Below are 14,016 nucleotides of genomic sequence, written 5' to 3' on the forward strand. Positions count from 1 at the left end.
GTGGGGTTGTTTTCTTTTCCTTTGCTACACTATAATTGTCTTCATACTGGAAAAAACACAATGCAAGAAGCAGCCATCGTATTCAGATTTAGGAAAGCAAAGGTAGTGAAACTTTATATTATATCAAATAATTCTGTACTACCAGGAATATCCAAGCTCTGTTAATTAATCAGACTATAGTAGCTTTATGCTTTTTTGACATGTCAAATATCCTGTTTTAGTGCTTCTTCCTTTCTGCTGAGTACAAACTATCCTGGAATAGCCGACAGTGTTAAGAAAACATTTTCAAACCAAGCTGTTTACTCACCGTATCAGCAGCTGTAAGGTTAATGCCTAAGCCACCAGCTCTTGTGCTTAACAGGAACACAAAGATATCATTCCTACAGAGAGAGATAGAAAGAACAAAAGCAACCATTGCAGTTGTGTTTCTACATAAACATTATTTACGACAATAATTACTATTACCAGGAGGGTTTTGACTTTTGCAATCAAAGACAGAATCACTTCACCCAACAGTTTATTATTATAATACCAGTGTATCTGCCTTGATTTCTAATATTGATTTTATGCTACAGGACTTGTGTGGAACTGTGGCTTTTTGATCTGGCTAAATCTTTAATGATAGGAAAGAACTCAATGCTGGAATACCACCACAAATTTCATCACATGAAATTACAACACAAAACTCCCATGATTATCCGAGTTAATGGGGGTGGCAAATTAATTTTGTTTGTTTGTTTGAAACAGCATGGAAACCAGCATCAAACTTTCATTATATTCCACTAGATTTCCAGAAGCAGCTGTTTACAATGTGTAAAAGATAACAAAAACCACAGAAACTGCAAGGTTAGGAAATGTCAGGAAAAGGTACCATTGGTACTCACTTGAAATTTGTTTCTAAGGAAATGAAGAACCAACACAGCCCTAGTGTTCAAGTGAAATACTAAGGGTGATTCTTTGGAATCTCATGGGAGGAATTCATTGCAAATGCCAGACGGAACAATCCTCCCCTTGTGTGCTGATCTAGGGGGTTCTCCCAACCCCACAAGATCCAATTTTGGGGGAGTGAGGGGGTGAAGACTCATTGGGCAAGAAGTCCTTGGTTCAGGCTTCAGCTGCCAGAAGTAAGTAGTTGCATCCCACCCATAGTTTAGATGCTGAAGAACGACAGTGTAAGTACAGTTTGTCATAAGCTGGGATCCAATGGGTTGACTGTGCAGTTTCACTTACAAAGGTTACCTGGCTCTTCCTTTCCATCACCTCTTGGCCAATGTATAGCATAAGCATATTCCTACAAGAAGAATGGAGGGGTCCCAACACTAACCATATTCCATGGGAGGACGGAGGAGTCTGTGTACCTGGTGAGTTGGAAACTACTTAACAGAACCCCGTCGCTATAATTCAGCAGAAAAAGCAAAGGGAAAAACATACCTGTTCTGAAAGTCAGCTACCATATCTCTTCTTTCAGAGATTTTTGAAGACCCATCTAACCGCATATATGTATGCTTCCTGTAAACCATGTACTCCTACAAGAAACCCAGAACAAAATCTCAACATTTTTTATCTAGATTTTCAACAGAACAAACAATTATAATTGTTTTGAACATCACAGTGCCATGCAATATTGTGCAAGCTTCCAATATGCCAGAAGGCTACTAATGTAATTTTAAAAGCAAAATAATCTGTTTGCACCATGCAGAGCTACTAAAAACATACTAATCCTGAACCTGTTGAATTAAAACCTGATTATTAAAAAAAGACTGAGGTGCTCAGGAAGCCTGTGTCATGTAGGTACTTCATTGCTCACCATTCAGTTAATATTCATTTACTGGGCAAATTACCAAGCGATGTTCAGTCCTTTGTTCGAAACATGTACTTAACTATTTCTGACCCCCATGGCCATTGTTATAATCTAAAATCCATAAACAGTTTCGGGCCTCTTTAAGTTTTATTTGTATTTCAATGTGCTCAAAATTATATCCAAGACGGTAGATTTTTGTATGAATTCACAAGCTCATCTCACTCCTTTTACACATTATTCTGTACTTGAATTAATCTCTAAATTAAATTTGATTTTAATGTATGCATGTACTTTATTCTCTCTCTTTCTTACTCTCTCTCTCTCTCTCTCTCTCTCTCACACACACACACAGATGAGCAACAGCCATGAAAGAAGCCTGAGGGGGACTAAGGAGTACAGGAGCACTTAGTTCTTTGAACCCTTCTAGGTTCAGAAGAATATGCACATTCACTTGGTTTACAAAACATACAATCCACAAAGTTTAATATTTTTGGTGCTGAATTTATTTTCAAGAAGTGTATATAAAACTCTGACAACAGACTTGTTTCTGGGGGGAAAGTGCAATCAATAAACAAGCTTTGGTATAGCTCAAAGTCATAATGCTGTTATTGTTAACTGCAAATATCAGGGTTCATATCTCCACTCAGCCATCAAGCTCACTGTGTGATCTACAGCCACTCACAGTATCTCAGCCTAAGCAACTTTCATGGGGTTGTTGCACGAATAAACAGGAAGGGGGAGAAACAGGTGCACCACCTTAACTTCATTGATGGAAAGGTTTAATACAATTAAATATTTTTTTTAAAGGTTTCACTGGGATCAAAGGAGTTGGGTGACTCAGTGGTCTCATTTGAAGATAAAACCAAACCATGTTTGTTTAGCTAAACTGTAGCTTGTTTGCTGCACTGTATCCAGTACTGTAGTTCTTGTTTTTCACCATCCATAAAAATAGATCTTTGAAAACGAGGATAGCCTGCCAAGAGCAGACTGAGTAAGGGAATAGGTTTTGTGTTTTATATTGTTTAAATGAGGTATGATATAAATATTGACCATGCTAAAAGGTAAAGGACCCATGACAGTTAAGTCTAGTTGCAGACAACTCTGGGGTTGCAGTGCTCATCTCACTTTACAGGCCGAGGGAGCCGGCGTTTGTCCGCAGACAGTTTTTCCAGGTCATATGGCCAGCATGACCAAGCCGCTTCTGAAACCAGAGCAGCGCATGGAAACGCTGTTTACCTTCCCGCCAGAGCAGTACCTATTTATCTACTTGCACTTTTTGGCGTGCTTTCAAACTGCTAGGTTGGCAGGAGCTGGGACCGAGCAACGGGAGCTCATCCCGTCGCGGGGATTCAAACCGCCGACCTTCTGATCAGCAAGCCCAAGAGGCTCAGTGGTTTAGACCACAGCGCTACTCACGTCTCTCCATTGAGCATTCTGTGTGAATGCAAAAGAACAGTAGTGTTCTTGCAGTCCATCTTTTTGAATTATTAAAAAATATATATGAAATATTAAGAATATTCTTTCAGGCCTTGTGCATGAAAAAATGTTGCAACCTCAAACAAAAAAATAAGGATAAAAAACTCAAGTTCCTAATTAGAAATCAAAAAAGAAATATTGAACTGCAATCAATCCTGGAAGGATATTATGACCTCAGTAGAGTTCATCTCCCACCAGAGTGTATACTGGGCTTCCACTGAGGAAAGGGGTTGTATATTAGAATCTGTCTCAAATAGGTTAAGTATGTTTGCATGGATTAAGGAGGAAGAACTGAGCTAAGGCTTAATGAATTATGGTAGCTCTTCTTGCTAATATAGACCAAGACAGTTAGAATAGTAAAACATAGTTATTTAATGACAACTACGGTATTTGGGATGTTAACAACAGCATAATAATTACAGTGGAAGATCCAAGAGTTTTTGCAAGAAAGTCTTTCAGATAGTTAACAGCACACAGGTTGTAGATTCTTTTTTTTATCTTTGTAGCTTTTTTAAAAGTAAAAAGGATACTGCTAATCCTAGAGGGATAGTTATATTAAAACCTCTTGAATATCCTCCCATTAAGCCTGCTCAGCTGACGCTGTCAGCATGACACTAGAAGTACTAATCCTTGAAAATAATGAAATCAGTCCTGGGTAGAGTGTGCTGGTTTACTGAGGCAGCAGATAAAATAAGTAACTTCATCTCTTCCTTCCTTTGGTCCACTGCAAATGACAGGGACTTTACAACAATAGGAAAAAAAAATACACACCATCCAAATTATTCAAAACCAAGAGCAACCAAGCAATTGATTTAGAGCCTGGTCCAATAGTTCTACTGAACTATGATTCTGTAAGTGGTCCACTTGGTCAGTCTGAAAGTGACAGGGTTACGCTGGTGCAGCTAAGCATCTAGGACTTCACTTGGACAGCGACACAGAATGGCATGACTGCAACGGGCTAGATCTTACATAAGTTAGGGACAGAGAAGAGAGTGGGGGAAAGTATGCATGATTCTGTGTAAATGTATATCCTGGTCCAGCATGCTGCTGCGCTAGCAAAAGCATGCAATCCATGTAGCCTCTCCTTTCCTTAAAAGATTGTATTTATGTCAAATACTATATTTCCTTAGTCATTAGCTTCAGTTTCTCCTTCATGCAGGGTAAATGAATCCTACCTCCAACAAGTCAATCATCCGTGTCATCTGAGAGTAGATAAGGACTCTGTGTCCTTGAGATTTCAATCTTGTCAACAAAACATCAAGGGCATAAAGTTTTCCACTGTCTGTGATCAGACTCTCTTTGTCTAAAGGGAAGGAAGGGGGGAAATATTTATTTATTTATTTAACTTTCATACTGCCCTATACTCAGCCTCAGGGTGGTTCACAGGATAAAAATCACAATATAAAAACACAAATGACATAATCAAAATAAAAACGAGAACATCGAGAACAATGTGGGGGCATTACTTTTTGGGTGGGGGTGCAGCAGGGAGAAGGCTTATTTCTCCCTAAGTGCTATAGCCCCTAACGCAAAATACCCCTGCATTACAATTAAGATCCAATGGCCTGGGCGAATAAGAATGATTCTGCCTGGCACCTAAAAACAGTTAGTGATGATGCCGCCAGATGGTGATTGTAACCCACCATGAGATCTTATGGTGAAGGGTAGGCAAGAAATCAACCAATCACATAGAGGAAACTCGTTCCACTACCACTTCCCAATAGAATGTATGAAATCAGAATGGATAAATTAGTTACTTAACAGTCTTTTAAGCTACTTAACAACAAGCGACCCAAGTTCACCAGGAACCAAATAACAGGAAAAAGAGTTTAAAGACAACAAAACGCAAGTATTTTTAATTCTTGTCTTTTTCTTTAATATCACATTTCACCTGCGCTAGTTAAATTATTTTTGAACTTTGAATAAATCCTGCCACCTAACGTTGAAAAGAATACCACAAATAAGCAATATTTAACTTTTTCCATTTGACTGCACTCTGCTCCTTTACCATCTCTAGCGGAAATAAACAGAACAAAAGAATCATTTGTTAAATAACACCCAAGATCCGATTCTACTCTGAAGATAAGATTTTCACTTTTGGTTCAATGGGTTGTATTGAATGGTATCACTCAGAATGGGGAAGGAAACAGTTTCTACTGATTCTCCTGCAGCTCCCCCTCCCCAATCTGCTCCAGAAGACTGGGGGGGGGGGGGCTTTTGAGCAGAATTTGGAGGATGCAGCCTTGCCTTCAGTTATGCAACACCATTGGATAAAATCTAACACACATAAAGGGTTAGATGGGAAAATCTGTCTATTTCTGGCGCAAAATTGTGCTGTCAGGTTATGAATCAAATGGGCCTCCTTTCATTTAAGAGAATTATTACTTTTAATCAGACTTATCTAGACTTGGCTGGGGAATGAGAAGATGCTATGATGTTACTGTCTGGGGAAGAAACATGTCTGGTCAAAATGACAGCTTAACAGAACCCCAATTATAGAGTCCCCTCTCCTTCGGAGCCTGACTTAATCTTAGTTCCCTCTAGGGCAGGGGTCAGCAACCCGCGGCTCCGGAGCCGCATGTGGCTCTTTTACACCTTTGCCGCGGCTCCGGGGCGGATACTAGCGAGGGGAGGAGGCGCATTGTGTGCCCTGACACTTCCCACTGTTTTAAATGTCGCAATGGTTTTGCGGCTCCCAGGTTTTTTTTCTTCGGTCCAAGTGGCTCTTTTTGTCTTAAAGGTTGCAGACCCCTGCTCTAGGGAATTAGAAAATGCACCTCTGCTGGTGTAAAAATAAGAGTAAGAAGGACCAAATCATAGTTTCCAGCCACTGCCTCCCTCCTCTAGAAGGCTGCAGGGCATAAAGGGGTCAGTGCAGAGCTAGCTAGCACTCACAGTAAACAGCCAGCAAAGTTGGTGCTTTTTATCAATGCAAAAAGGACTCAGACACTTCCTGCCATTTAATCTAAGATCATTTCTCTTTCAAAGAACAGGAAAGGCCTCCAGAGATTCCCACAGTGATCGCAACTACAACAGTCTGAGAGAGGAGGGCAGAGTTAACTGAAGTAGCAGCTGTTTTGCTGTTCACTGCAACTTTCGAGCCTGAAAACCAACCTTGTATTGAATTGCTCCTTGAGTTTAATTCACTTGCTCAAACAAGCTTCATCTTATCTATTATTTACTGTATTTTTATCCTGTTTTTCAGACAATTATAATCTTGGCAAAGCAGCTCACATCAGTTAAAGAGAAAAGAGCGACAGGCCTTGGTGTTCTTACATTCCCATTAAAAAAAACCCAGTGAATAACTCTGGAAGTACTATAAATATTTCAACATATTCCACATTAATAGGGGTGTTAGGTAAGTTTTTGCTTGGACACCTCAGGTAATGGTTGTAAAACAGGCAAACTTGCAATTAAAATGCATGAAGCTGACGGCTGCAAGATCAGAGGCCCAAAATTTATGTGACAATGAACTGATGGGTCAACGTACAAAGTACAGTCGTATCTTGGATCCTGAACGCCTTGCAAACCCGGAAGTGAGTATTCCAGTTTGCGAACATTCTTTGGAAGCTGAACACCCAGAGCGGCTTATAATTGGGTGCAGGGAGCTCCTGCAGCCAATCGGAAGCCACGTCGTGGTTGTCAAACATTTTTGGAAGTCAAACGGACTTCCAGAACGGATTCCGTTCAACAACCAAGGTACGACTGTAAATTTAGTTTTGTGAGCTGCCATACCAAAGAGGTTGAGAATCAATGGTTTGAACAACCTAGCTTTAATAACTGTTTTGAAGCTTATCATATACTTAATGTTAACCACGTTGCTCCTCCTGTAAAGTACTTGCTCAATATCTTTGTTGCTTAGCCTCCTCACTGGTTTTGACAGGAACCAGAAAATAGGGACAGCTGGGATATATGGGAGTGGATGAAAAAGGTAAAGGAAGAAGATCAGTTTGAAAATGCCAGACTAAACTAGTGAGTTGCGGATTTGGTCCAGATACCCAGAATGCTGCAGAGACGAGAATCACAGAATCAGAGTTGAAAGGGACCCTGAGGGCTATCTAGTCCAACCCCCTGCCTATGTCAGCACAAGAAAGCTATCAAATAGGCTCAATTAGGTAACCACTGATCGTTCTCTCACACACCCAACTTTCCTACAAGTTTATTGCAGGAAGATTTCCCAAAAGGAAGTATGAATTATTTCCCAGTTTGTCGTCATTTAATGCATGGGTAGAACATACTAGCATACGTAGATAAGCAAAGTAATAGAATCCACTTTGTTATTAAACTATGCAGTTATAGAGCTGTTGCCTACCTGGTATCCTGATGAAAGACCAGCCGTTTTGAGGTCTGACCCCTAATAATCCCCCTGGAAATTCCGGAAAGAACTGAGAGCACCGTTTTAGCCAGCCAGCTGCCAATTCAGGCGCTCCATGCAATACACATTGCTTTGCTTCAAGGCTTCCTCCGTCTTTAAGTGCTCTGCGCTCATATTCTGCACTCCGATCATTGCAGTAGAAATCCCGTGGCACAGCTGTTACCTGTGGATTAAAAGGGTATAATTATACTGAAGAGATCATGAAAATATTGGCTGAGATTAAATATCAGTAATAAGTGAGGTTCCTTTAGCTATATAGTACTGATTCAAAAACGGTTACAAAACTACTCAATCACTCTTATCTTTCAAGATGACTTGTAACAGTGGCAGATGTCGGCTTCAGTTTAACAAATTCAGAAGTTATGTGGTTCCTGCCTACAGGGATTCAAATCTATCAAAGTTCAAAGGATATAGGAAAGGACTTGAGAAGGAAAAGGGGGGAAAGGATAGATGGCAAACCAAAGTGTAGTAAAGAAGGAGGAAACACAAGGCTTGATGAAGGAGAGGGAGATGACTTCATATCATATGCAACAGAAAATGGGAATGGCATGGCATAAGGCTTGAGGCGAAGGTAGCTTTACAATGCCAATCACTGTGCTCATCCTCTCTTTACTGGAGAACCCCACTGGGTATGCTTTGGTTGCTCTGTACTTCTGGATCATCCTTTAACAATTATGTAACGGACTTGAGATTTTGATTTACTCTAGCCTGTTTATACAGTGAAACCACTGGTCAGAATCAATACAGCATGAATTTCACTGATTTAGCATGCAGGAACACACATTATGTAAATGCTATCTGAACTGACTCAAAAATGCAATAGAATCAGAAAAAATGAATTAGCTGGTTTTGAAATTAAACTTCACTTTACTACGAAATAAATAAAAACATAGTCCAGTAGCACCTTAAGAGACCAACTAAGTTTGTTCTTTACTACAGCAGCCTTCTATTTGTCTACTTTTAACAGCACAACAGACCAGACCAGTTCCTCAGGTACTTGACACTTGGCAAGAGATATGGTAATTATGGAATGCTCATTTAGTGTCAAATGTGTCTTCTATCTGGCATCTCTGCAAGGCCTTCATACATCTGGTAGTGTCAGCCGTAAGATAAAAGCTGCCTATAAAAATCCTCTTTCCTATTCCTTTTGCAAAGAAGGAATGATCTCTTCTTGAAACTTGATTGCACTTGTGTCTCTGGGAATCAAATGCAGTGATTGTGAGGCTACTCTTCTACACTAGATGTGCAAATGGCATTGCACTAGATGTGCAAATGGCATTGGAGTGTAGACATGTCGCGCAAGGCCCCTACATTAGCATCACAGTATGTGTGCTTGAATTGTAAAAGTCAGGTTTTTTTAAAGCAGCACTTTCTTTAAACTCAATGCAATTCTGAACTATCCAAATGCAAAATTTCATTTCCGTATTTAGAACACTGAGGTCTTCAGTTTATCTTCCTTTGCATGTCACCTTCCCTACTGTCAGCTTCAATATAAATTACCCAGTCAAACAGTGCTGCCAACACAGGAATCTAATCTTTATACCAAAGTAGCTATCTTGGACCATCTCCATCATTTTTAATCTTTGCTGCTATCTGGATGGAGTAGAATGTTGGCCAAACAGCTGTTTCTTCAATGGCTGAATAGCTGAATAGTCTCAAGATAAGGAGTCTGTTCCAGCAGACAAGGTTGCCTTTTGTAAAAAGCTATAGTACTCTCTTATCTCTCCTCAACAGGCTAAAATGCAAGTCCATGGTGCCATCCTGTACAGCAAGTACGTGCTCTCAAATACATTTTCACAGCTAAGCAGTGAAAGCCAAATCAACAACAAGGCAGATTCTAGACTCAGTGAGAAAGACAGGGACTGCTGTATAAGCCATAATCATAAGTTACAAACTCTGGTTATCCATCTGCACTGTAGCTGTTCCGGAACATCTGTCATCCAGAGAATTATTCAACAAAATGCAACGACAGTGAAAAAATTATCTTGTATATATGGCAGATTTTTTTTGCCATCTACCTTTTCACATGCAGTCCCTTGCACTATCTTATCTGCTGGTTGGAGGGTCCATCAACCCTTTGCAGCAGATTTTCAAGGGACGTGGGGAGACTGACAAAAATACCACCCCCTGTTTCCACTGGTGGGAGCATTAATAGAACTCTGTTTATGGTATACTCCTGTCAGCTGAGTCTCAGTTAGGATCTAAGCCAATGTTCTTAACAGTAAAAGATAAAAGAGAACTATTAGGTCTGTCATTTATCTCATATGTCTACAAGCATGTTATCAAAGATATTGGGGTACTAAGAATAATTGATCACAGTTGTTTTTTTAGGACAAATAAAAATAAATTGTCCATCTAGATCTCAACTCCTCCTTTCTATGAAAAAGACAGACGCATCAAACTGTGATATCTTTAAAAGCAGAACTTATAAAAGAACATGTGAGGTGTGGGAGACAGGGTAAAAACTAGCCTAAGGCACATACACATAGCATCAAATCATGCATTGTATACAGTTTTGAAGGGAAATGGTGTGGCAAGATGTACAATGCAACATAGTTGAGACAATGAAAAGTCACTTATGGAACACAAGGGTAGAGATTTGGGGGGGGGGGGGAAGGGTTGCTTAGTTAAAACACACAGATTGACTCATGTTTGTATAGCAAGTGTGGGGAACAGTTGCCTCCCAGATGTTGCTGAACTACAACTCCTATGACCTTGGCCACTGCCCATGCTTGCTGATGGGAGTTATAGTTCAGCAAGTCTGCAGGGTCAAAGATTTCTCAGCCCTGTTGTAGAGGGACACAAATGCACACTGTGGAAAGGGGCAGCAATTTAAAAGGTAGCTTTTATCAAAGAAACGGAATGCAACTACAGTAACTTATTTTGGGGGAGTTAACTAACTAGTTGCCAGCTATGAAAAGCCACAGCAAAGCACTCAGCACTTTTTCCAGCAGGATATACAATACTGCACTGCCATCTTCAGACAAGAGATGGGAAATGAAAAGAGCAAGGTTTAATACACTGAGTCAAGACCATCTTTCTCTGACTGACTCATTCACTAAAGAGGGGGGGGGGGGGGAATTATGTGCACTGCTTTACATGGAAATGTTTCCATCTCATATTTTCCCTTCTATTACCCATTAGATACAACAGAAGCAAAGTATAAAATATCATGGCTGATACAGGGCTGCAAAACTTTCCTACAGGATAAAAGGCACCTCCTGTAACACAGACACAAGGAGGAGATTAGAAGCATGTTTCCAACTTTAAACTAACCAGAGTTCCTAATTACGTCAGAATTTGGGGAGACTCTTAGTTTGAAATTCTGGTTTGTTCAAACAAGCCAGGATTAAGCCATGGTTTATTATCCTGGCTCGTTCAGATGTTGAAGGAACTTTGGTTAGCACATCTGCTAACCAAGTTCTGATCTTCTTGCAGCCATGCCAGAATACTAGAAGGGAAGGTCTTTTATTTGTGTGCATGTAACACAAAACTAGGGACATGGGTGGCACTGTGGTCTAAACCACTGAGCCTCTTGGGCTTGCCGATCAGATGGGGTGAGCTCCTGCTGCTCGGTCCCAGCTCCTGCCAACCTAGCAGTTCGAAAGCACCCCAAAAAAGTGCAAGTAGATAAATAGGTACCGCTCCGGCGGGAAGGTAAACAGTGTTTCCATGTGCTGCTCTGGTTTCAGAAGCGGCTTGGTCATGCTGGCCATATGACCTGGAAAAACGCTGGCTCCCTTGGCCTGTAAAGCGAGATGAACACTGCAACCCCAGAGTCGTCCGTGACTGGACTTAACTGTCAGGGGTCCTTTACCTTTACCACAAAACTATTTCAGAATTGGGCTAACGACATACTGTATATCCCAGGATCATGAGGATAGTAAAATAAGTCATTTTGTATAGAGAACTCTCATGGTATTATTGAAGAATCATTAAAGAGATCATGGGAAGCATATAAAAACTTAGAGCCTAATTTTATATTGCGGCAGGAGTTAGGATCATATTTTGCACTTCCAGATTTGCAGCCAGTGATGATACTAATCAGTGCTGTAGAAAAACTGCTGACAGTAGTTCCTAAACTCCCCCCTCCATCGGAAAGGAATTTGCAGACCAAGTTGAGAACCTTTGCTACAATTAATGCTCAATAGGCTAAATCTTTTGAATGCTTTTGAATTATGGTGCTGGAGGAGACTCTTGAGAGTCCCATGGACTGCAAGAAGATCAAACGTATCCATTCTGAAGGAAATCGGCCCTGAGTGCTCACTGGAAGGACAGATCGTGAAGCTGAGGCTCCAATACTTTGGCCACCTCATGAGAAGAGAAGACTCCCTGGAAAAGACCCTGATGTTGGGAAAGATGCAGGGCACAAGGAGAAGAGGACGACAGAGGATGAGATGGTTGGACAGTGTTCTCGAAGCTACAAACATGAGTCTGACCAAACTGCGGGAGGCACTGGAGGACAGAGGTGCCTGGCGTGCTCTGGTCCGAAGAGTCGGACACGACTAAACGATTAAACAACAAAAACAAGGCTAAATCTTAGAAGGCATGTGGTGAAGAGTTCAGTAAGGTGGTTCTTATATTTCATTCCTCATATGTCAGCATGAAGGTAGCCATATCTTATTCAGACAATGCACAAATATGTGTTATTACTAAAACAAGTACAGATCAGGAATGGAATGGAACATTTGGGAGGCTTTTGTGATAAGGGTTTTATGCTCCTTGCCTGCTTTTATATGATTATTGCTTCACCATGCGCTGCAGTATTTATTGCTCTGCTCTTGCTTTCAAATAATTAGCAGACATGATGCTGAGGAGTGCAAGTTAAGGTCAACCAGATGTCTTCACTGGTGGCAGGTATCTCGCCAGACAATCCTCAAACACATTCAGGGTGGGGAGGGTTTTCTGGTAGCAGATGGTTAACTGTATTTCTGGAGTCACATCTAGTTTATTATGGCCTTTCGTATTATGTTAACAAACAGTGCTTGCAAGAAGCCAAACACTCTCCAAGTTTATTGACTTATAAAAATTAAAGTGAATATGCAAGACATGCTCCCCTCCGCCATTTTATTAGGATGTGATCCCTCCCCACCAAAATAATAATTTATATTTCATGGAGTTTGTATGAAGTGCTGAGCACTAGAAATCTGGTATCCTGAAGGGCCAATTTTGCAGCAACAAGTCATTTCCTCTGCAATCCTGTAGAAGCTAAATTCCTATGGACTATTAAATAGGTTTGAGTTTCTCAGTAGCTTGCTGCCTAAGAAATGTAAACACAGGTCAACAGTTCAGTAACTGAGTTACCTTTAAAAACAAAAGCAGGGAGGGAGAGGGGTCGGACATCAGGAAAGGCTAGCAGGGTCTAAGACAGGATCTCTGCTTCAGTGTTGAGCAGCTGTCACACAATGCTGTGCTCATTACTTTATTTTATTTACCACAGCTCAATACACATTGGCTCACCTGGGGAGGGGGGAGGTCTCAATTGCTACTGAAGCCCTGTGAAGAATGTTACTGTTGATGGGAAAGGATTTCATCTGCCCATTTTGCATTGTCAGTCTATATGCTTATGCTTGACCAGTGCAACCTGTACATTACAAAATTTCAGTGTACAGATTGCATGGATCAGCCATACAAACATGATGCCCAACATATACACATCAGGCAAGGCAGATATAATCCCATTCTCTTCATCAAATGTGGTATTTCCAGTGGACTTGAGTTCCTACAGTTAAGCAAAACTAGAATCGATGTTAATGAAATACAAATACAATAAGACACAAACTAAGTGCTCTCTGGAAATATCTGAGAACTGGAAAACGTAATCAGAAGAGGGTAGAAAGGACTTCTTTTTTAAAAGACTTACCCTTGGGCTCACTACAGACAGGAAGGACGGCAGCTCTGTGATTTGACAACACTGTTTCCATGAGGTAGCTGATCGTTGATGGATGATGTAATCAGAGTAGCCAATTACTGCTTTACAGTGGCCCGTGAACACAAGGTTCTAAAAATTGATGAAATTAAAAATGTTTTGCGAAGTTTTTGAAGAGTTTTTTTCATAGCAGTTGTATCCTAATATCATAAAGGATACAAATGAACAATTCCCAAATATTTAATTTGAAATATGGACTTTTTTTTCTGAGAAGACATTCTGAGGCCACTACCACCACTGCTTAATTTTTTCTTCAGCTTTTACAACTAATGAACAACTACATTGGGCAGAATTACAACATACAATACTACTAAGGAATGATTTCTACTAGAAAAGAGATCAGTTTACATATCCTGTTCTCAGCGTTTAGTTCTGAAAGTTCTAATCCTTAGCCAAAGTACTAGGTACTAGGAGAAATATTTTTTGTGTATACAA

At 40.4% G+C, this 14,016-nt stretch overlaps 1 protein-coding gene across 3 annotated transcripts in view; it reads right to left on the reverse strand.

The window, feature by feature from the left end:
* Positions 1–14,016, reverse strand: part of INO80 (INO80 complex ATPase subunit) — a 55,555-nt gene that overhangs the window by 7,865 nt on the left and 33,674 nt on the right. For all 3 annotated transcript variants that reach the window (XM_028723094.2, XM_028723088.2, XM_028723079.2), the window contains exons 25-29: positions 13,516–13,653; positions 7,590–7,815; positions 4,453–4,580; positions 1,432–1,526; positions 308–380 (exon numbers count right to left, since the gene is read on the reverse strand). In XM_028723094.2, coding sequence (XP_028578927.2) covers positions 308–380; positions 1,432–1,526; positions 4,453–4,580; positions 7,590–7,815; positions 13,516–13,653 — 660 coding nt within the window. The remainder of the gene's footprint in view (positions 1–307; positions 381–1,431; positions 1,527–4,452; positions 4,581–7,589; positions 7,816–13,515; positions 13,654–14,016) is intronic.

Source organism: Podarcis muralis, chromosome 1 (assembly GCF_964188315.1).
Source record: "Podarcis muralis chromosome 1, rPodMur119.hap1.1, whole genome shotgun sequence".
Classification (NCBI taxonomy): Eukaryota; Metazoa; Chordata; class Lepidosauria; order Squamata; family Lacertidae; genus Podarcis; species Podarcis muralis.